Raw genomic sequence first — 24,827 nt, 5'->3', positions numbered from 1 at the left:
ACGATTGCTATGCATTCTAATGCAATCAGCTTACAATTCTCGGTTCGCCAGATGGTCACATCTGTCGTTTCCGTACAGAACATCAACGAGACATGTCCACTAGAAAATTAAAGTTCACGAGTGTCTTCGACCAAGCATTTCAACAGTTACTAAGGTATTTTATAAAAATTTTCAATTTTATTAATCAATGAAATGCTTTTCATATTAAGATTAATGAAAGTTAGCTTTGGCCAAGTTCCAATTTCAAAAACGATTGAATATATTCAAGCATGACGACAGTTATAAAAAAATCACTTTAATTATTAATGAATTCAGTTTTGCATGGCGAAAACTTCTAGCGGCTGTTTTGATGCTGGGTATCACGGTATTTGTGATATGGCTACGCTACAAATTATTATCCTCAAATTCAGAAGCGACAAAGAACATTCCATGGAAGCAGAATTTGCCACAAGTTCCACAAACCTCCAACAACACCGTTCAACAGAGAATCGCCTTTTACTGTCAAAGTCGAGACTGCAAAAGCATCAGTTGCTCATCGATCCCGAAGAGCCTCGATCCTGGAACGGAGGCGTCCAATTTCATCGAAACCGATTTCAAGGTATTTCTAAAGCGACAATCAAAACAATCTATCACAACCGCGCGTTCTAGTTCGCCTACGCGATATTCTATTGAGAAATGTTTTACCCAGATCGACTGCAAGAACGTTGAAATCATAAAGCTGTCGTTTAACGACTGCAAATTCCCCGAGAACAAACTGCGAAGGAACTGGCTGAGTACCAACGTGTCGATCGACGAGCTGACGTTCCAAAGCTGTTCCCTGGATGAAATCGAGGACGATATTTTCTCCGATTCCATTTATAAAAGCACCAAGAAGATCATAATGATCAGCAACCAACTGCATTCCCTGCGTAGAGGGATGTTTCATCATTTGGAATCATTGAACGAGCTCACCATTCGAAATAACACCATCAGATTCGCTGAATTCAATTTGCTCGCAGATGTGGCGGATTCTTTGAACGTTCTTGAACTATCTGGCGCTATAAACAATCGGGAGACATTACGAAATATCACTGGAGGAAGTGTGCCCTTGTCGAAGCTTCTAATCCTATCGTTAAGAGAAAATTCTATAGGCACGATTGAACGTGAATTGTTTATAGGAGTATCATCAGTGACATCTCTCTATTTGGATAACTCTAAAATCGAGACAGTTGCGCAAGACACTCTCGAACCAATGGCTTCCTCTATAATTCAATTATTTCTAAACAGCAACAATATCGTCGCTTTGCCAGAGGGCCTCTTCGACTCCATAATTAAATTCAGACAAGCATTTCATCTAACAGCAACGGATAACCCTTGGCACTGCAATTGCAGTCTGAAATGGATACAGGATCACGTTGGAACTTCGTCGAGCATAGTGATCGGTTCTCCAATTTGCAAGACACCGGAGATAAATGCCGGGAAATCATTCACGAAAGCTAACTTTTGTTATCAATCAAACTCCACCAGCTCTGTTCCACCTGTCACGAGTACCGAGTCTACGAAATCAACCAAGCATGACCGGAGTTCAACGACGACTCTTACGACTAAACCAACCAAGGAAATCATTAATTTGACCTGCAATTTTCCAAGTATCCTCCTGCAATCTGGCATAAGATTACGTAAGTTGATGTCGAACGACTTCCTCCAGATTCGTTCACAGTTTCCTCATTTCTACATCACCAGGGACCTGGATCAAGGTGTACTCGTCAATCTCCCGGATCTCGATCAACCGGTCACGTTGCTGTGGTTCAACAACGATGACGTTGAGAACTCGCTGAGCTGTGTGAAGAACGTGAAACACTCTTATCTCGTGCAAAATATCGATCCTCAGACCACATACACGATATGTTTGCTAGCTGATAACGAGAACACTGTATCATCCCCTTTGAACTGTTTGGCGGTGACCACGAGTCCAACGTACGAATACAGAACCTGGCTGACAAATGCGGATAAGAGTTTAGTTTTCTGTGTATCAACTTTCTCGTTTATTGTCTTATTTCTCGTGGGAGCCGTCATCGCACTTTTGATGGTCAGAAGACACCCTATTCTTCTTCGAGGTAGCAAACGACTGATGTTTGTGAAACGGAGGAACGTGGATGCTATTGTTCTTCCTAAAGGTATCGACATCGACGAAGAGAAGCCAAGGAATGACGTTTCGTTTGATCAAAAGTTTCGCGAGGATGAATACATCACACCCTTACCTCCGGCGCCAATTCCAGTCCCTAAGAGATCCAGGGTGTCCAGAATTAGCGTCCAGAGCGATTGGCACAGTTACGTGTCCCAGATCGAACCAAGTGATACACCGTTGGAATATTGGAGGTTTGCACGTTTAAACAGCGAATTGGAGAAACCGAAATCCGAAGCCCCGCCGTTACCACCCCATCGGAAGAACGCTGTTCCATCCTTGTCTATGGCTGTGGAATCGAATGGAGATGGATACTACCCCACTCTTTGACCCTCGAATTTTTAAATAAAGGCTATTGGAGTTTTATTATTTAAAAAAAATGAATTTAGAAATCAATACTTGTCGTTGCTGATTTCGTTGCCAACCGCTATTGTGATTTTTTCTGTGACACTGATACTTAATACCAGTAGTAGGTGTCAGCTGTGACATTGTATCGCACCTATTAACAGTCACAGCAGCGGTTTCTAATGAAATTAGCCAAGTTCAAGTGTACTCTATTGAATTTCCAACTCATTTCCTTAGACAATGCTGCCTTTCATCCTAAACAATATATCGTTTCAAGTGGAAACGCATTACTTTCCGAGCATTTCAATACGTCTATGAATCAGAATATTTATTCCTTCACAAGTTAATTGAAAATAATTGAACGAAAGTTTCGAAATCCTTTCTGCACGTGTCAAAGACGTATTGTACGTTTTGCAAACGGGAAAATAAATAATTCTTGTCTCATCGTTCCGAATCCCATTAAATCTGGCGTACAGCCCAGCGGCACCTGTGTCAATGTCAATTTCAACGATCCAGCCTTGTAACGTGAAAGCCATCGTTCTTGGTGAAAGTAAATAAACGAAAATAAATCTGTCTACGTAGAGTGATATGTATGTAACGTAAGCTTGTTATGTTAACTCTATATTTTTAATAGATACTTTAATACTTAACAACAATAGTAAAAGATATTATATAGAAAATAGGCTGAAAAATGCATTTAAATTTCATTGTGGAATATTTGTAGATCTTTGTGGATACATTTTCATATGTCTGAACGCTTCCAAACTAAACAATAACTTTGATTATTATCATTGGCCAGTCTCCGCTATCGTTTATTTTTAATCATTAGGTCAGTAGTTCGTCGCAACATCGAAGCTCTATCTGATTGGCTAAAGAGGTCACTTAGAACCGATGCACGTTCCTAGGAGTAGCTGCCAGGTGAACTTTTTTACACCAGCTAGCTGCTGGCAATCTACTGCAATCCTCTAAAAGGACGCAATGCCAATATCAAACCGCTGTACTGGGTTTGGACCCGGTGCAATCGGGTATAATCGTTTGCGTGCTCGCCCACCGCCGCAGCGTGGAAACGACCGGCTTTCTACGGCTACTGCCAATCGCAGTTCCGGATTTGCGTGAGCTTGACATTGCCAAATGATGTAACCACGACGTAACTCGTTCCCTTTCCTGCTTCGTGGCAACCCGTCGCTTTTCGATCACGCTCGATGAATCACGATGAAATTGTCGTGAAAGGTGCAATGACTTTCATTCTTTTTTTTCATTTACAATAATAATTAGCCGAGACGTTTTCAAACGAAGCGAAATTTTATCGAATAATTATCGATTCCATGCCGTTCTATGCTGGAAATTTAATTTGTACAACTTTTATATAGGGATGAATGTCTTGAAAGTGGATATTTGTTGAAATTTTCCGATCTTTAAGTTATTTTAATCCTTTCCTACGTCAAGGAAACATGAACGATTGGAATTGACAACTAGCTACTCGAAAATATGATTTGATAGGATGTAAACAATTATACAGGGAGAAACAGTAGTTTGTCATTCAATGATTGCATCAATGGAACGTACGTTTCGCAAATCTTTAACCATGAAAGGGTACCGATTAAGAATCTTTTTATAGTGTCTTCGAGACGATACATGATTGGTGATTACCTGTCGACGTTAATAAGAATGCGTGATTGCATCGGTGCAGCTCTACTAATTAGTTTACTAAGCCTCAGTGTGACATTTCCATCGGTACAGTAAGTTGTTCAGAAGCGATTGCACAGAAGGGAAATAATTATTTTCTGTGATACTGTGATTAGTTCGAACGATCGTTTTTGTTCATTTATGGATTCGCCGAGCGCAATGGTAATTATCAAGAATCGGAACGTTAGACGAAACGGGATTAAACACAAAATTCTGTAACACCAGAAAAAATTGTCAATACCCTCGTGTGTGATACCATATCAGTGATAGAGTATTAAAACGTTGACTGTCATGGTGGAAATAGATACGTGTAGTAAAATGATTATCATCAAAGTGATAAGGATACGAGTAGTTAATTATCAAATTTAAATTTCCAAATGATTACACTTTGCATTATTAGTGTGACAGTAGTGCTATTATATTAAATAGTAAACGTCCACAGCAGTCAACGTGTAAAATTTCAAAGTTTACTTATTTCTATACATCTCTATAAAATGATTCTATAATTAACCTAAAGTGATCTCTTCTTTCCTTACAGGACGATATTCAACTTAGCAAGGATCAAATAGCACGTGAGTATCCCATTACGAATCGATACCTATTATATTTCAACAAACTCTATCGAACAAATCAATTATTGCAGAGTTGAAAATGGGTTTCGAAGCTTTCGATCCGGACAAGAAAGGTACCATCACCTCGGACACCGTTGGTACAATTCTAGGAATGATGGGAATGAAGATCCCAACGCAACAATTATTGGAGGTCATTGCCGAGTTCGACCCATTTGGTGAGTTAACACTACAGAAACTACCACTAAATGAGAAAAGAAAGAAAAATCAGGGTAACTTTTCTATCCGAAGGATCGGGAGAACTGAGCTTCCAAGAATTCTGCGGTTTGGCCTCCAGATTCATGGAGGAGGACACAGACACCGAGGCGATGCAGCAAGAATTGCGAGAAGCCTTTCGTCTCTATGACAAAGAAGGAAACGGTTACATCACCACTGATGTGTTCAGAGACATTCTTCACGAATTGGACGATGCGCTCTCCCCTGAGGAGCTTGACATGATCATTGATGAGGTGGACGCCGATGGATCTGGCACGGTCGATTTCGAAGGTACATATGCGTATTGTTCGACATTCTGTCTGTCCAACAAGAGCGTAGATTGACGTGGAATTCAAAAATGTTTACATAATCCAGAAGTACTCTCAAAAATAGTAAAAGATTCTTCCCTTCTCTCAGGGTCACAGCTATGTCTATTACGCTCTTATTGAACAAACTGTACATTAGGGTGCAAAGTAGACTTCTTCTGGGTAAGAACAAGCTAAAGTAAACTAGAGCGAGACTCGCTCTAGAGCCATCCCTTTTTCGGCCATTTCCGTTCAGACCGGAAGTGGCAAAAAAAGAAAATTTTTCGGTCATTCGTTGAGATTTTGACCCATTAAACATAATGGCGCAAGAATTTTTTCGATAACTCTTACCGTGTGGCCTGTACAAAAATGACAAAAAATCTATATGCTATAACCCCCTTCTCAAGATTTTCAATTGTTAGATACGGGTTGGCTAATAAATGTACGAAGAGAAAAGCACCCATCGCTTGCCTTGTATTTGGGAAGTACCCAAGGAAAACTCAGGAAAAGCATAATCTAAACTCTTAAGTAAAGGAAGCCTACATTGCACCTGAGTGTACATTCGTCTCGAATTACTCCCAGAAAGTCAGCTCGTAATACATCGAACATGACGCGATTTGCATTTCAGAATTCATGGAGGTCATGACAGGCTAAATTATCACCTTGGCACGATGCGGCAAGCAGAAACGACCGCGACTTGCCCGGTTCCTACGTACGAAAACTGCAATTTACACGAGATGTATGCACACCGTTGGCAAAGTATATGAAGTTAAAGGTTCGTAGGTGATGTTCGTTAAGACGAACGAGAAGGAACACGATGTTGTCGGTATAGCTGAGAAAGTATTTCTGCCCTGTTCCTCGCTTTCGGACTCACAATCGGCTGAAATGTATTTCTATCTATACCGGAATTAACCGCACGATTCGGGGTCGTATGTAGAAACAGGTTTATATCGACGGATATAAATTGACGTTTCTATCTTAAATCCTTCCTGCAATTTTTCGTAAAGAAAATAAATTGTTTTAAGAAGAGAATGAAGAGATCGTACGAAGTTTGGTATTGCGATTGAATCCATTAAAATTTGAGAGATCTTGTTAACTTTACACTTTGCCCGCGATACATATTATTTAAAAAAGAAAAACCTGTACCTACATGTAAGTCAACACAACCGTATAAAAATATAAGACGAGAAATAAAAGTACAAAAAAATAGCAAAGATAATTTGTCTCTTTCATTTATCCTACTGATCGTTTCTGTATCATCGAATCGGTGTCATTGACATTCAGTTCGATTGAGTAAATCTTACTATAAATACTCTTATTGGTATCGTCCAAAGTAAACAATAAAGAAATAAACAACATACCGAACGTAATCCGTGTTTCTTATTTTAATACCCATCGATCGCGAAATTATGAAATACAATAGTTCATTGGTGATAAAATCTTATGAAGTGAAAACGAAACAATACGCCAGGATCGGTGCTAATATAATAGCCTGGTGGTAGCCTTTATGAGATTATAATTAACTTCCTAAGAATACCTCAGATACGGTTATTACGCCGAATTGTCTTGAGACAGTCCGTCATGGCCGGCTTAGAGCCAACTTGCCCCATTGTCGCGTGATTTTTCTGCTTTCCCGTGTTAATTCGTTAATCAAGAATATTGCAGCACGGAAGTAACAGTAACGTTCGATCGAAAGTTCCTTGCGAAACGGAGCTTTTATGAAATAAAGAATTCACCTCGAGGCGAGGCGTTGCGCTCGCAATCGCACGATACCGTTCAATGATGTAACTTCTCGCCGATTGACTTACAAATGATCGAAATATTCACTTCGATATATGAAACTGCATCGAAATTGAAGTTAATCAGTGAGGAAAGTTGCGTCAATCTTACGAATAATTTTCTCTGTGATTGTGTTGAAGAAAAGAAAAAATGCAGCGATCTAATTTGTTTCTTGATTACATTTGCACCTAAATGATCGTTGATTTCGTTGCAACTAACTGCCGTTTGTCACGATACCACGAACGCAATGGCGAAATCAGATTTTACTAAATGTAAATATATGTATTAAATTATACATCAAAAGACATTGTACGTTTCCTGTTTTAGATTTTCTCTTCGAACAACTAATTTCTATTTTGCCGTTGGAGCTTCTTTCCCATTACAGCTGTTTTCGTTTTGAACAGAGAGATTTCTTTCGACGATTGAATGGTACGAGAGAGAAGGGACGAGGAAATCGTGGTGAATTTCAAAAACGGGTACGTTGCCTCGAGATTTCGCACAATTGAAAGCCCCACTTCCGCGGAAAACGAGTGGGGAGCGTCCTCGATGAATTTGAAAACCGCTAGAGTTTCAACGTATGTATTACCCGGTCAATCACGTGCCAGAAGATCATCGTAATGTCCACATAAAACAGAAGTCCACAGCCAGAATCCGGTGCATACCCGGATAAGCCGTCGACGTTGCCGTGTGCTTAACATCACTCCTTTAAGTGCATATCTAATCATCGCTTCGACATGGTAGGTGGTTACAAAAACCATTTCGATACACTCATAATCAATTTTTTTTTTGCCATACCAGATGATAATTTTCTAAGTTTACAAAATTAACCCTCGAAAAGTGGAGTCTAATAGCAACTGGAGTTGAAATTCAATTTTAAATTTCTATATATGAAAATCTTTCATTTAAATAAATCTAGCAAGGAATTAATTCTCATAATAATTTTATGTTTGACATTTGCAGGATGACCTAACCAAGGATCAAATTGCCCGTAAGCAACTTACTAAAGTTTTTCTCGCAATGCATAATTAATATTTTTGCATTAATTATAATTATTTTACGGCAGTGTTGAAGAAGGCCTTCGACGCCTTCGACCACGATAAGAAGGGTAGCATCGGCACGGACATGGTGGGCACAATATTGACCATGTTGGGTTACGAGCTCAGCGAGAAAACGCTGAAGGAAATCATCCAGGAAGTAGATGAAGATGGTAAGGAAATAACTTCACATTCCAGCTGATTCATATCATACTCTAATCCTAATTGAAACTTTCACGATGATTCATTGAATCAATCGTTACGACTTTCCGAGTTTCCATGGTGTTGGCGTATTAGTTATCTCGAGGACAGTTGTCACGTTTATAAATGTCGGAATAAAAAATTGTCCTCTTTCATTTTCACAGGATCTGGTCAACTGGAATTCGAAGAGTTTTGCACGCTAGCCGCCAGATTCTTGGTAGAGGAAGATTCTGAGGCCATGCAGCAGGAATTACGCGAAGCATTCCGATTGTACGACAAAGAAGGCAACGGGTACATAACAACAGCTGTATTTCGTGACATTCTTCACGAGTTGGACGACAAACTGACGCCACAAGAGTTGGACATGATGATAGAGGAGATCGACGCCGACGGCTCGGGAACGCTCGACTTCGACGGTAAGTTCGAGCCAGCTGAACCCTTGAATTTCCATAATGCGTCAATCAATTCGATCTCTAACGCAACAGGGTTACGACACGTCCACCGGAGTCGATTGAATGCGGTGTTGCACGTTGAAAATTACAGAGAAGGTGTAACGTTGCTTGCTATTAATTTATCACTCTCGTTAATTAATTAACGCTGGTCGTGTGCCGAGCTGGAGGCTAACGTTTGATTGCCACACGCGAATTTCAGATAATATGTTATTCCTTTGAAGGGGAACGAAATTAAATTTGAAATAATACCCGTTACCTTTTAACCTAACTGGATATGATACAACATTTTTATAGATTTTTTAAATATTTCTTGAGACGTGTTTCCGGTGAAATATTATGCCTTCGAATTTTCTGTTACAGAGTTTATGGAAGTCATGACTGGAGGTGACGAATAAATTGCACAGTGGATAATCAAAACGGACAGCGACTACGATTAAACACAACTCTTGCCCACCAATGCCATTCGCGGTTCTTTTCAACAAGGATAACAACGATTCAATCGCGAACACTTCCGGGTCAAATGCCTAACGTTTCTAATGTTAATCAGTGATAACATCAACAAAGAAGATGGAAATGTGATTCAATAAAAATTTCAAAAATAAATCTCCTCTGGATTATAAGTTACTCGAGAAACTATTTGCATAATTGTTATGCAAATATCCTGATTGTAAAATTGATAATATTATCGTAAAAAAAAGAAATCAACATTGATCGAGGTTTCACTCGCAACGCCTGAATGAATGCAATCGAATGCACTCTCAGGATGTGCAGCGGTGCACTTCGTGGGGCAATAAAGCAACGGAATAAATTAACAATAAGAATAAATAATTGAAAAAGTTCTGTAAAAATTAATTTTTCAATCTCTCTGAAAATTATGTGCTGTTGACGGCACGAATCATTACGGAAACGGGATGGACTTATACAACAATAAAATTATATTTTTGCATAAATAATCGTTGTTTATTACCTTGGTAATTCCTTGGAATGTTTGAAAGTGTGCCCTTTCACTATCGCGTTAGCTAAGCCAGGAAAACGAGTGAGTTTTATTCGCGCCACGAACCAAACTGGTAATTATAAATTCAGCAATAAACGATAATTAAGAAAATGCACTTTGTTCCGGGTGTTAACTAAAGATTAAGGAACATTAGCGTTCTTGGCAACCGTTCGTTTCGACCATGTATTACAAGTGCAAGTTTAATTTTCCGTTCACTGTTACGAAAAGTGCACGTGTTCTGATAAATGTCTGCTCTTGTTCGCGTCAATACGATCTCCAATAAATTCAAGTGCTTACGTCGATCGCGATCGCTGGATCATCGCTGAAAATACGAGATCAGTCGCGTCCTCTCGGTCGAATAAGAATTTTTCCATCGAGAAATAGAAACGCTGGTAAAAAGAGACAACTCGTAGGTGTTTCGAGATGAACCTGCAATCCTTCAACTCGCTCGGTTTGTCTTCGGACAACTTTATTACAAAGTTAATGTTCTATGCGCTCGACGTACCGGCCAAATATTTCAATATCACACCCGTGCCAAATGGGAATAAATTTTTGGACCCACGGGAAGTGTGTCGATGCGGAGATGGGACGCATTGGGTGATGACATTTAAACGACACGTGTCGCATAATATTCGTGACACCCGACGCATATAATGTATTTAATTTTATTTTATACAAATAAATTAAAATTTGGTAATTTATGACCCACCGCAAATGCACCCTATCTCTCAAAGGTAAATTGATGTTATTTCAGTGATGATAGATTTTATCACCCTCTACCTCGAGATTTCACAGACAATATACACTTTCAATCTATCGAACGTTAATAATCACATCTTCGTTCGTTCTCAAGCTAGACATTCTGCAATTCTGTATGGTTTCAGACTTTAACATGGAATTTCCTGTCGGAGATTGAAAGGGGCAATTGCGAGCGGCTGTCGGTGAACGGGACTCGTTGCGGACAGAAGTCATACCAAATCGAGTATCTGAAACGTCCAGAGATGTCATTATCCGGGCAACTCCCACGATTCCACAGGTAATCGGTTTCCAGCGAAAACGGTTACCGTATACCCAATAACATTCGCTCTATATTCAGGATACTTAACCATGCTACCGTTTCAGTCTGTTCGCCGGTAAAATTATCATTCGAGAAGGTGAATTTCGAAACGATGCCGAAGGAACAAGGTGGTCCCTCGTAAATCAAGTTTGATTCTTAAAGCGTATCCGGTTTTCTAATAACTCCTACTATAGCTCGATAACGAAGAAATAAATTGAATAAGGAAATACGTTTGATCATTCCGTATGGGGTAACTAGGAAAATGTCTGGTTCGATTTATAATAATACCGATTTTATTGAACAATAAGGAGTTTCTGGTTTTCCGCGGAAGAATCATAGCGCGTGATTCGAAACGTTAAGTTGTTACTTTATAACCGTTCGCATCGACGAACCCGTTTATCCCAACTGTTTCGATAACGATATACAAGATTCGTGATATTTTAAACGAAATAAAATCGCCTTTCACTGGTCAAGCTTGGCTAACTTGCAATTCACCCACTCGTACATATTCAAATCTAATACATTGTAAAACATAGTCGATGGCGAATGAGTGACATTAATTATCTGCTCGTTTATTTTATTAATGATTCGTGTGCGGCACGTGGAAAGTTAAGAAGAGCTACAAAAACGTAAAATCTTTGCTTAATTATAAATTGCTTGAAAGGAATATAAAACGTCTGGGTATTAAATTTCAATCATATTCGAATCATACCTTGTATTTATGGTTTCAGGAAGTCGTAAGGATTTAATCGATTTCCGCTGAGGTTCGTTGGGTGGAAATCGATAGTTAATTAGTAATAAATCCACGTTACGAATTAGAGCAAAAATCGCGAGGAAACGTCAGTAGATCTTTCATATTTAATTAATTGACGATTAGTCTTAGATCAATTTTAACGTTAATCATTTTTATTGACGTATTTATCTTTGACAATGTATAATAGATGAAATTTTTATTGAAATTGCGTTGAATAAGTGAGTTAATCTTATGTTAAAAGTTGATAATGTTGTTGGGTTTATTCGCGTTAAAGGGAACCTGTCAGTAACTGGTGACACTTTTATTACTGCTTACTTAATTCTCAGTTACGTTGGAATGCAATTAAAGTTACAATCACCGATTAGAACAAGTTGATCGTGGTATGATTTATATCGAACGAAAGCTTGTTTAACAAGTGGAATAGAAATTTGTCGACGAACTACTTTACCCTACATTTGGAGCGAATTTAATTTTCCTACAGTCACTTCTGTGAAAATGAAACCTCTATAGGTTTAGATTCGTATCATTCGAATCATATTACAACAAACACTGCAAAATTATGAACAAAATGCTCGAGAAAGTATTCAGGGAAACAATCTTACGTTTTATGGGAAAAGAATGAAATCCACGGTGCAATGATTCTCGTAAAACTCTTAATTAATATGATAATAAAACAAAGCTCTCATCGTTATCAACGATCTGATAAACAAGATTTATAACCGGTTTGATTTCGTCCGGATGAATTTTCTTCCGAGATCCTCGCTTAGATAATACATCTACCGATCGATCTACTACCTTATAATTACACCTTTCGAACGAAATAAATACAAGAAAAAGTTGATCAAATCCATGATTTCCCTTGGGTGAAATTTCTTCCAAGAAGCACAGTTTTCAGAGATTTCTATCCTAAATCAATCAATTATACAATTTTACGAGAGAAATAGAATTATAACGAGGGTGGTTTAACCGGATTCGATTTTAATATGCAAATAACTTGAAATTAACCGGATAAAAATTGAACGACTTCGGTATAAAGCGATCGAATAACGAAAGATGAAAATGGCATAAATATTAACCACAAATTTATTGTGCACGCATGATTGACCGATTGAACAGGAATTAGCGTTATTAATATTCGCATATGACCCACCTTCCTAATAACTTATCGAACACTTCAATGCAGTTAGCTTTCTCTAATGCTTAAACAGGAAGACATATGTGAAAGGTTGAATTAACTAGTCGCATGTCTTCTTAAGGAAATGAATTGATACTTCTAAACATTATTTGCATAAACCCCATAGGAACGTGAGGTCGCAATAAAATATAAACAGGAATAGGAAAGTAGCCGCTCCAAGTTACTCAGCATAATCTAGCAATAATTATATAACTATTGATAAGTAATTAGTATTATAAGGAATTATTATAATTTTCCAATCTCAGGAAAGTCATTCTTTAAAATAATCGCTCTAGATACTTGAAATGTTAAATACATAGAAGTTACAAGATTGCAATGAGTTATTAATATGAAGTTTAATTTTAACGATGTAATATTTATGGAATTACTGAACTAATTGCAAGTATACATAATACATTAGGGATTTCGTTAGATCATTCGACTCAGATACAAAGTAACTTTGGTAACTCGGAATGTTTCAGTTAACTTCAAATTTATTTCTTCAACTTCGTGAATTCGTCAACGGTCAACACATTCGTTTCCGATTGTTGACCTGAAGTCATTCTGCGAGAGAGAAAGTGGGTGAAGGCTAGAACGAACGATTTGCTACAATTACACGCAATCTTCTAAGCGTTACACTTTGCTAACGAAGCAAATCCCCGGACGAGAAAGTACTACCGTCTCAAAGATGCTCGATCAACCTCTAATTGCTTGTATTAGGCGTTGGTGGCTTAATTGATTGAATAATTTTTATAATAAGAAAGAATAGACTATAAGACTGAAAGATAACTTTTTTCTTTCAAAGCTTTCTTCAGTTTTTCTAAGGTAACTAATTACTGTCTAATCATTCCATATTCCCACGATCGTCGACGATTAAAATAGACAGTTGATTGATGTTGATCCAAGGTTAAGTCGAGACTTGTAAACTTTCATGTGACTCATGAACAGGAAGGTGCTTAATCATTAATAACAAAATTTTATTGATACTTCAATACCTACCATACTTTAAAATTATAATTATTTCCACCTTATGAATTTATGCAAATTTCCAAATTTTCACATAATCAAATATAATGGAACTTTGCTTATTAGATAAGCAGAGACTGTTTCCTCTATATTCACACGTTCGACTCAAGAATATTCCCTTCACGACCCTTGGAATAATATCGGTGCACCTGTAAGAACACGCTCGACGTCGAAGGAAATTACTGAATTGACAAACAGCGTCGTGACATCATACGCGACGTATTTGCATAAAGTTGCGTCTACTCTCGAAGCAGGTAGTTATCGGGTTACACAATATATCGGTAATAGACGTATCTGCTATAAACTTGGCTGCATTCCAGTATCGTTACGTCCTTGATCGCATTTCTTCACGGAACATAATCGGTTTTTAAGCATCGAAGGATCTCTCGTTGCACGAGAATCTGAGTAACTGGTGATACGCTAATTACGTCTTATCACTTTTATTTTTCCCTCGGAATCGTTAAGGCGAGTAACTATGGGAACATTATCTGATGCCGAAGATAGATTGATGGCTGGTAAAGTGCTGTTGTTAAGAACTCTAGTACTATGAATTATAGGGATCTTGTGGGTTGACGAGAAAAGGTTCATGGCAAGTCGTGCGCTATCATTTCAGAATTATTACCTCTACCAATACACGATTATTAATTCCCTCGCTACTAAAGGCGACTATAATTGCTTACCATGCAATGAAACAATCACTAGAGACTATAAATGATTATGGTTGCTCGACAAAACGTGTTTGCGTTTCGAAACAGCAAGCATCGAATTGAAATTTTCAAATAGAAATGAAAAACAAATGTTGAAGGTTTACTTTAATTTCTTCATCGAAACAGGATTAACGGGATTAATTTAGATTCCCTTATTGGTTAGGAGAAAACGGGAAAATTGAAATCAATTAGGACGGTTTCGATCAGGTTTCCAGGCACGTTTGAGGATACAATTAAAGAGGTAGGCGTTAACAGTGATTGGTTCATATAATTGCTGCAATTAAACGAACACGAGTACAATCTTATCTCCTTTAACTTTTATATTTTACCGTTTCGATTGAAGAGTTTAAATGGTAAACGAATAAGAAATTACTTTTCTTTCGTGGAGAAGGAGGTGAAAAAGTTATAATTGCTGGAATTATTTATTTTACCTATTAGATCTATCCAAAGATAGATCTAAAATCGTAAATACCAATTTCGTTATGGTTGAAAACGATATAAGTGCTAATAATCTTGACTGCTCCGATTCTTTTGTCAGAAACTTCTTTAACTAATAAAGAAAGAAGAAATCGATGCAGTGTATTAGATCTGTCGAAACGGTGAACTTTGAAAGTTTCAAACGTTCACTGATCAAATGCCAACACAAATAAACATGCGTTTATTGCAATGCAATCGTCTGGGAGAAATTCATAGCGATCCGTGAACTTTGCCTTGACCATCGATTGCTTCTTTCCCTCGAATCGTAAAACGAATGGTTCGAATCAATCAATACCCGGCAATTAGAAAGCACCAGATCTCCATAGAAATCAATGAATCAGAGATAGGTGTTTCAGCGCCTAGATAGATATTTTAGCAACGATTACGAAACGTAACGTGGTCGAACTTTTTCATCCGCAAGTACCTCTAATGCGCGTGATAAGATCTGATTGCCGTCCTTTTTTGCCTAGGGTTGTTGCATGACGCGAGAATTAGCGTGCAACGACAAGCGCTACCCGTTCACGAAAGTAAAAGTTATCGCGGACAAGATCGCATTATACGTAAACGAACGAACGATAAATAATTCTAAACTTGCTTTCGATCGATTGGAAATTGTGCCTACGTTGCATAGCCGCTTTACTTAGAAACTGGAATGGGCAAAGATCATTTTGAACGAAAATGAATTGAAAAATAATCTCACATTAATCGAGGTGTTGTATCATTGCTATTACTAAAAAATTGGACAATTTAAAGCCGTTCCAGAGTAATACAGTGAATGCATCTTTCTTCCGAGAAAATTTTCTTGTTCGACTCGTAGAACGGCGATAATCGATTAGCGATCGAACTAGCTCCGCCAACTTCACTCGTTTCTCTTCCAGCTTGTAATTACGCTGCGGCTGTAAGTCTCTCGGCGCTAATTAAGACCGTCGTTAGACTTCTACACGAGCGCGCGATTCATGAAAACGTTTTCCAGGATGCCAATTTTGAGAGCCATTATCGAACGGTGACTCGTGATTCAGGTTCGATGCCGAACGAATCGTGAATCACATTCGAGACCGGCTGTTCGACCGGTTCGACGCATCGATCTGCCGTTGTAGCATGCCCCGTTGCTCGAACACGGTGAAAGGAGCTGCACGGCTTTGTACCCTTTTAACGCCCTCGCCGCGTGTACCTTCGCAAAAGGTATGCGCGAATAACGATCCGACCGATTGTTTGTCACTCGGAACAGCGTGAACGTTCTTCGTGAAATTCGCCGGTTCGATTTATCGTTTCGAGGGGGCGCTTCGTTTGATCGACCATTTGCAACACCTTCTTCGAGTCTGCATGAACGGCGACAATTACGACCCCACCTTGCCTAATTGATTTATTATAACCAACATCTTAGTTAAACTATGAAACAATACCAAAGACTCAGGATCATTTCGAAATATAACCTCTAAACGCTCAACCGCTGAGATCAGAGTCGATCGACATGAAAGGGTCCAGTGTTAGCCACCTTCGTATCCCGCGAAGGACACCTCGTTCTTACCCACAACACGTTACATCTGAGTCTAAAACCGCGCTACCGTTAATCGAACGTCTGACGAATCATCGGGTTCGAAAGCGTTTCAGAATCGTTGATCACTGCTCACGATTCCTTGACGGAATCGTGCGAACAAGGCTACTCCGCCCTGCTTGTCTGCACTTTCACGAGCGTTGTATTATTAGTGACCGGCTACACGGTGGATAACACGCGAATTTCCTTTCTAATTCGACACCTTGAGCAACGCCTGCCGGTGGGCCTCCCACGAAAAAGAGAAAGATCGTGAATCGTTCTATGGCTTAACGAACGCGTATGTAGATCGAACGCATCGAATGTAATACACAAGCGTTCAAAGATAATTTCTGATTCCGTTAGTCCGATAGAAACTTGTCTATTAACTGTCTAGATGATTTTATTAGATACGCCCATTTCTAAAGAAATTTAATCTATATTAGATGCGTAGCGGGGGATCGATTAATCGATAATTGATCGCTTTTTTTTCTTTTATATTCATTATCTAAACAAGTTTCAATTGTTCGGAACTTTCACCCTTTGCACATGTTCCATCGACGAAATTGTCTTCGGGCTAAACGAATAGACACGTATAGTATTTTTACTGGATCGTTGCGACCGAACGGATATTACGAAACCGATACCACTTGGTGGACTAAAGTGGTGACAGGAAATTGAAAATCGTTGGAATGCAGTTCTTCGAGTGCACCTGTTTCTACAACTCGTCAACTTCCGAGCACTTTATTTTTAAAAAACGTTTCATAGTCGCTATTGTCAGGCGTGGTAGCGTTCCACGATCATCGCGAACGATCGTGCTGGAAACGCAGCTGCAACAGTTCTAAGTGGTTGCGCAATTGAAAGTAGACGCGTTTCTTAAAACATGTCCCTGTGCTTGTCTTTGGGCGACGGTGCCGCGCCTCGATTAGTTCGCAGATTAGAAACGCGATACCATTCAACACGGCACGATTTACCTAACCTATCGATTCGCTCGAAACAACCGTGTCGAACGTTTGCAATGAGGTAAACCAACTCTGTTTACGATCATTTTCCACCTTTTTCAATCGAGCTTTCCTCGAACAGCCTGATATCTCGCGGAATTATTGCGAGCTAACCCGTTCGATCGGGTTCGCTCCCATGAAATCTGGATTTTGTTACTTACCCAAAGGCATCAATGTTACCATCTGCTCCCGATCTCTCGCCACGCCGGATTGCCGCAAACCTGGTTGCATCGGTTGAATTTATTGAAATCGGCATCTCGAGCAGCATTTCCAGCGTCGGTATTTTGATGTTTTTCAGGTTAGCTGTGTATATCCTACATCCGTGTATTTCTTGTCTACTCGGGTATCCGGATATTTCGCACTTTTAACATACCGGTGTATGGAAATAATATGTAAAGTATCCATTGAAATAAATTGCAAAATGCGCGCATTAAGGTAATTATCGACGTTCAGTCACCTGGAAAAGAAAATATTTTATAAAAATATATATTTACATAAATGTCCATAGTCTACTCGTAAATCAATAGCTCTACTCTAAATCAACAATTGGACATATCGAGCAATAATTAAACGATATTAATAATATACTTTTAATATAAATGCACAACCGATCATTTCTATTGTGATAATGTAATAGCCTTGAATAGCCAATTGATTTTAGACCCAGGATAAGTAGACAGTGATTTAAACCTTGAACTATTTAAGTGTAACAAGCGACGATCTACTTCTACAGTATGCGATCGTAAAAAGAAATTATAAAATAACCAAGTAAAACAAACCGAAATTGATAGCTCTTAACAGCAAATAATTCTATCTTTTAAAATAAATTGAAATGATAGAGCGAGTATTTGTTGTATAACAATTTATAGTTGAGACAAATAGGTTTGAATATTACTGAAATACTGATTGAAAACTAACCTTTAAAATGACGTATGACACTTGGTTGCGTGAAATTGTTTACGAGTCAAAATACTACATACGTCACGCTACCAACCCAAAAAACGGGACGAATTTATGTTATAAACTATAAACTAATATTTATTCAATTTATATACGCTTACATACAATTAGTTATAACTAGAAATACGCACATATTTCGTTTCGGTTCCTTCGATGCCTGGAATCTCAAGACGTGTTTACTCTAAGGGCTGATCTTCGATACTGAGCCATACTGAGCACGCGGCAGGAAGCATAACATACCGAAGTGAAGAGGGCACGAAAATTCTTAGTCTGTGTTTGTGTGTATACGAGTGCGGTCGTGTTGGAAGAGAATTTATTAATTGCGACTACCGGACTACGCTAATTACAATAGAAATTAAAAGGTGCACTACAGACCGGTGCATCAGAGGGTGGTGCATCACAAGGCAGTGTATTACACGGTGCTGCATTCTACGATGGGGTAAGTGCATAACGAATTTTTATAACCTATTTCAAATCGACCAGTCGATTCAAAACAATTTCATTGTGTATATATTTTTTTCCTTTTAATTTGTTCACTACTGTACTGTTAGTACAGTAATATAATTTATATTAATCATGGTACGTGATTCACCGTACGCAATGCAATGCACTTATTTTGAAATAACACGCATCTGAAAGTAATATTATCAATTTCACACTACTTCGGTATGATTGCCACAGTAAAATTAGTTGAGCGTACCGCAACAAAGTATATTATTATTTACTACGGATAGAATCGTTTGATTTTTCAATTTTGATTTTCAATATATTCACTTATTTCAAGCCTTATGTAATTAATATAATGGTAATACTATTCTGACTTTTCTCTTTTTGATTATTCGATTATATTAAATTACGATGTTATTGCAGTTAATGTGTTAATACATCAAAACTGCTGTAATACAAAATACACGACTTTATGAATATTAAGTGAAACTTCATACTATCGCTTCTTCTCGATCTTTAAATGAATCTTAATCGACAAAAGAAAATAATTCTATCGTGTATGAGATTAGCGTTCCTCCTTTTACTTTAGCTTGTGGATCACGAGAGCGAAGTGAAACCTTGATCAAGACATTTCTTTTTTCTTTCTGTTTTTCGTCGGCATACAAATCCCGACTTGTAACGTGTTTAATACTGGAGCTGGTATTTACAATCGTTCGCTAGATACTTTTTCTCATCACTGTGTCGACGTATCATTTAGTTGATCGCGTTATGCTCCATCAACTGTTCACTTTCAAGGCGACGTCTTTTTTCATTTTCTCCGGATTACTACAAATTTTTAGCGATTTCCAAGCCATTATAGAATCAATTTCGAAGAAACACGTGGTGTGCGTTTCTCTTCTGTAACTATACTTTCAACTGCAAACTTTACGCGTGTAATTGCCTGCTGTTATTACATCATACAGTGCGTGCATTAATAGCTCGCGATCAAATGTTTGCAGTTTCTCTTCCTTGAATTTCAAATTTTCGTTCTCTTGCTTTCGAGTTAATTGCTTAATTAATTAAAAAATCACTTCTTTCATCGCTTATTAAATGAAGCTAAACGTGATTAGTGAGCCGTATAGGATTCTTAAAACGTCGAGAGTAAAAAATATTGAACGTTTGAAAAAATGCTTGTATACATAAAACATAAGCAATAGTCCTATTTAGAATACCATGTTTCTTTCAACGATTTATACAGCGATCCGATCTTTCGACGCATCGAAGCATGCGCCATTAGACGGAAGTCAGTTCCTCACCATTTTCTAATCCTACTCATTATTTTTCTTTCGACGCTAATCTGATATTTGACGTCAAATTAAATCAAATCAGTTATTTCATCGTCAGTATTTTTTAACAAATAAAGATATCTTTACCGGGAAAATTTGCGATTTATTATGCGATCCTTATCATCGACACGCGATATATAATTCTTGCATAACGCATCATAAAAATGTTTATAACTTTCAAAATTAATTTTTTTTTAATAATTCGCTTCGGTAGCTGAATACTTTCTTTGTTGAGGAGTCTCCACAATTTTAAGCTATATTTTAAAATTATTTAAGATATTATTAACCATCATTTAATTTAGATCTAATCATAAATGATTTGTTTTAAATTTTCTAAAAATGTTAGCTTATATCACTCGTATTACATTACAGCACCTTTTCTTAATGCTTCATAAACTCGAATGGCAGTCACCTACGTGATATTAACTACTCTTGACTGATTAAATAATATAATTTATCTTAACGATTAAAACGACCATAATAAATGCTTTACGTAAGAGCGATCATAGTATACGATCCTTCAAGCTCATAATTTATATGTTCAATGTAAGAAAACTCGTGTAACGTCACGCGCACATTATTCCGCTTATCACAATCGTCCGCACCTTACACAGTGTAATTAACCGCCCGTTTATCCTACATAAATTCAAACGTACAGGTTGAAGAGAAATAGTAATTAGACGAAGCGCGAAGTTCCATAAAATATTTCGTTCCACTGGCAGCGTTGTTAGTTATGATTAATATGGATCTCACCCAAACACCGCAAAAAAAGAATATTCGATTTCCGATACATGATAATAATCGTTCAAGACGTGGCAATGAAATTAATGAGCTACAACTAGTTTGCGTAGGATTATAATCTAACAATAGAACAGATGGTAAATGGTATAATAACATGTTGCCGTGTTACACGACGCCAATTAGAACATAAATAATTTTTGTTATTTCTTTTTTCTTTTCATATTTTTCGCAAAAGTGAAAGCTTTGGCAATTTCCTTCTCAACGTTTACACGCTCGAAATGCAACGAGAGGGAAATTCGAAACGTACGCAAAGGGAACGAGCGAAACTTGCGAAGGATCGTGTACACGGGTTCGTTCGTCGAGATTCCGTATCATGATCGCTGTCCAGGAAGGGAACGAAGGCTGTGCGTTCGTATAACGAGCAGTGAGTAACGGCAAGTTAATTGATGTACGGGCTAAAGCGTCTGTAACCGATATGCACGCGACCGGCTATTTAATGTACACAGGGGAGTTGTTCGAGGATAGACCGAGCCGGTTTCCAGAAGAAATTCCAAACTCGTCACTTCTCCGCGCCACGAAACGTCTAATTAATCGTGCAATTACCAGCGATGTTGATTAGAAAAATTTATAAACAATAGGCAACGAGAACGCGGAATACATCTTACAATTAGCTAGTTCGATGGGGAACTTGGCGACTTCCCTTTGGTTGTCGACAAAAATGACTATGGTTATTTAACACTAGATTACCGGATTTACATCCGTCAAAATAGATATAGCACACATAGATTTTTGGAACTAAGGAGTGGAGAGGGGAAGGAATTAGTATTTGTATACATTTCATAATTCTATTAAAAATCAACATATGTTTTAAAAAAAATTATTTAAGTTTTTCTATATGAGTCAAATTGACTCGTTCTGGCAATCTAGTGTTAACACCCATATCCATTAGTGTCAATTTTTGCCTGGGGCGTGTCAAGTATCTTTGACTCATATTTTCACATATTTCGTTATAAATTATTTTTCACGATATAGAGGTACATGGACCGTCTCCAAAATTATTTTGGATCCAGTTTGATTCTATATTGTACACATTTTGATTTTATGTCGGATCTGGTCCGATGCCAAGTGCCAGGCTTCTTCTATTTTAACAGACGCGTGGATTAAATCACTCCCGACGTCTCTGCAAACACTGATTTCAATCCTGAGAAGTAAATTATAGAACCTCAATGCAAATTTCACCCATACCAAAGATCGTATCATAGTCAGTAAAGAGGTCGATAGAAAAAATTGTGACACTCTCATTAGCGTGTTTTAATCAGTGAAATCCTGCTTCTCTTCCATTTTCTACCACGCACTCGCAAATGTACACGATTTCTAATCATTGTTTTCGATCAATTGAAAAATAAAATGTTCCTGAACGGTGTTTTCGGTCTATACTTTCTTGCAATGATTATTATATAAATCGTTATTCTATGATTTCCGCGGTTTTGCTTGTGTGGAGGAACGAGACTAAAAACAATGGAAGCTTACGTTTTTACGAGCTCTCTATGCCATGTAACAACAGTATCAAAGCGGATTTACAATATCGTTTGTTTCGTATATCTGTTATTCAACCAGTATAGTTTTGAACACCAAAGGGTGTTCAACTTTCATCGTTGCAAGTCGTTAGCGAAGCTTCCTTATTTTTTATCAAATTAAAAGATCGTGTTCTCCATGACGCCTGTGATAAACACATTGCAAGGCCAGATGGTATCAGAATGGAAACCCGTGCATATATCGTGCAAGTAAACGACCACGAGTGGTGCACGCGTTTTAATTGACGTTACAAGGTGTAACGAAGAAAATCCGTCTGATTTCGAAAGATGGAATTGTAAGAATGCACCGTAGAGCGAACGAACGGACAAGTCACACGATACGATCGTTTCTCAACGGAAGAAATATTAAAAGGCAGGAACGTAAGTTTTACGAGAATTAATGGCACTCATGGCGACAATCCTTTATTACCGTTTCTATCGTGCTCTTTTTTTTCTCTCTCTCTCATAACATGAATGAAACGTCAAACGATAACTTAATACGACGAAAGAGAGCCGATTACATCTGGTCGTTTGATTATCGTTTTAATAGGACACTGGAACAACGTGTTTGTTATGCAAAACTCGCGACAATCTGACGTAACAGATGGAACAGCTAACGATCTAACATCCTTCTCGCTGCACCTGTGTATGGTGTACTCTATGGTGTACACCGGTGTGTATTACCGTGTTTAACGATACGAAGTCAAGGAAATGAGCGTTCGAAGCGACCCTGTTTCGAATGGTTACATAAGCGAGCGGATAAGTCAGATATGTAGCTCGTAACGGGAAAGCAAACCTATTTATTACCGCATTACGCTGCTCAATAATTGCTAAGGATTTTGATTCTCTTGTGGGAATCGATGAATCGCGAGGATAAATCTTCGCCGATCCTCGATAATGAAATTCCTGATACTTAAGTTTCCTATCAATTTGTATGCGAGCCATGACTCGGTTTCTTGAACACCGTTTGTCTGTGCTGTTGAAAAGCTGTGCAATGATTCTTGTCTTCTTTACACATAGTGTTCTGAGATTTTTCTTCACCTCGGTATGTAACTTGAAACGGGAAGGGAACGTTATGTAATCGTAGCTTTTCATTTTCCCTTATCTACTTAGAAGAGGAATTAGGATCGAATCTGCTTATCAGTATTGTTTCTCATTTTTTAAGTCCTCGTAGACTATTGGATCCCATCTCCGCTGTCCATCAAAGTGAACAATGTTGCGTGCATGAAAAACAGGATACCGTACATCTTCATCGAAACTTTTATCCGTGAAATGTTTGCCCCGAACAATGACATCATTGTTCATTGTAAGAACGCGCGAGTAACAAGGACTATGACACGGGTAATGAGGAACCTCTGGTATCCCTCCCTCTTTATCAACCTTCCATGTACGTATCGCCACATTCGAATCTCGTATTCCGTCCAATTATTGCGGCACGCGGCCATTGTTGTATCGTTCGAGTAGTTTTAAAGCAGATAATGATGCTCGTAAATCGTCCGCGTTCCCTGCCGACGATAGTCAAAGGAATCTCGAACGAGACGTATATTTTCGATTAAACGAACGTGACAAATATCAAACGCGATCGTTTATTCTTTCTAGAGCGAGTGCCGCGTGTCTCGGCAATTAAAACGCTTTCCACGGTGAAAAATGAACGGATCGAGGTTGAAGAACGACACAATGGAAACGTAGATTCGAGTCGATGGGTGAAGGATTTTCTTTCACCTTCGGTTTGGCATCGACACGATATGGTTTCCGCAATACGATATGACATTACCTATACCCGCTTTCTCGCATCGGCTAATTAAATGTGTCTTTATCTAATTAACGTCGAGATTAATAGTACAGAGCTTTTCCCTACTTTCCTTCTACATTACATTATCGTATAATCATTTATACTTGACATATCGCTAAATAATATAAGATTTGAAAGAAAAGGCCACGGTCATCGAAGTGTTTGAAATTAGAATATTAGCTCAGCTAAAATTATTTCAGAGTGCCATGAATCGACTATAGTCCGCGTTAAAGTACAAATCACGCGAATCCCCATATATAGTCTTCCATCAGAACACGGATATCCTAGTAAGAATAATTACACCTATTTCCACCCCAGCGTATCTTAATCAAATCAACTCATAGCTATGCACGCACACACGTTACATAGACTTCACTCCTGTTCCTTTTATTTTACAAGCCGTTGCTTCTGTCTTACGCGGTTATTTCGCGATCGTTTTAACATTAATGGAACTCTTAATGGGCGAAAATGCAAATG

General features: G+C 38.3%; 4 protein-coding genes across 5 annotated transcripts in view; 3 read left to right on the top strand and 1 right to left on the bottom strand.

The window, feature by feature from the left end:
• Positions 1–18,731, bottom strand: part of LOC114875531 (cadherin-23) — a 64,455-nt gene extending 45,724 nt beyond the window's left edge. The window contains exons 1-2 of the mRNA XM_029185926.2: positions 18,603–18,731; positions 17,673–17,968 (exon numbers count right to left, since the gene is read on the bottom strand). The gene's annotated coding sequence lies outside the window, so the exon portion shown is untranslated. The remainder of the gene's footprint in view (positions 1–17,672; positions 17,969–18,602) is intronic.
• On the top strand, positions 93–2,494 carry LOC114875496 (leucine-rich repeat transmembrane protein FLRT1-like). The gene is made up of 3 exons (XM_029185845.2): positions 93–154; positions 316–598; positions 689–2,494. The coding sequence occupies exons 1-3, from the start codon at positions 93–95 to the stop codon at positions 2,492–2,494; spliced, it is 2,151 nt and encodes a 716-aa protein (XP_029041678.2).
• Positions 3,537–6,543, top strand: LOC114875536 (troponin C, isoallergen Bla g 6.0101-like). 2 transcript variants are annotated; one of them, XM_029185937.2, is made up of 5 exons: positions 3,537–3,739; positions 4,734–4,767; positions 4,839–4,982; positions 5,056–5,310; positions 5,953–6,543. In XM_029185937.2, exons 3-5 carry the CDS (start codon positions 4,847–4,849, stop codon positions 5,976–5,978), a joined length of 417 nt encoding a protein of 138 aa, XP_029041770.1. In that variant the 5' UTR covers positions 3,537–3,739; positions 4,734–4,767; positions 4,839–4,846; the 3' UTR covers positions 5,979–6,543. The 2 variants fall into 2 exon arrangements, with proteins under 2 accessions (XP_029041770.1, XP_029041769.1); XM_029185936.2 differs by lacking the exon at positions 3,537–3,739 and adding an exon at positions 4,178–4,357.
• LOC114875537 (troponin C, isoallergen Bla g 6.0201-like) lies at positions 7,718–9,393 on the top strand. The gene is made up of 5 exons (XM_029185938.2): positions 7,718–7,840; positions 8,064–8,091; positions 8,167–8,310; positions 8,503–8,754; positions 9,151–9,393. The coding sequence occupies exons 1-5, from the start codon at positions 7,838–7,840 to the stop codon at positions 9,183–9,185; spliced, it is 462 nt and encodes a 153-aa protein (XP_029041771.1). The 5' UTR covers positions 7,718–7,837; the 3' UTR covers positions 9,186–9,393.
• Positions 18,732–24,827: the final 6,096 nt, after the last annotated feature.

The sequence above is a fragment of the Osmia bicornis genome, chromosome 2, assembly GCF_907164935.1.
Source record: "Osmia bicornis bicornis chromosome 2, iOsmBic2.1, whole genome shotgun sequence".
NCBI lineage: Eukaryota > Metazoa > Arthropoda > Insecta > Hymenoptera > Megachilidae > Osmia > Osmia bicornis.
This window is presented reverse-complemented; position numbering and strand designations above follow the sequence as displayed.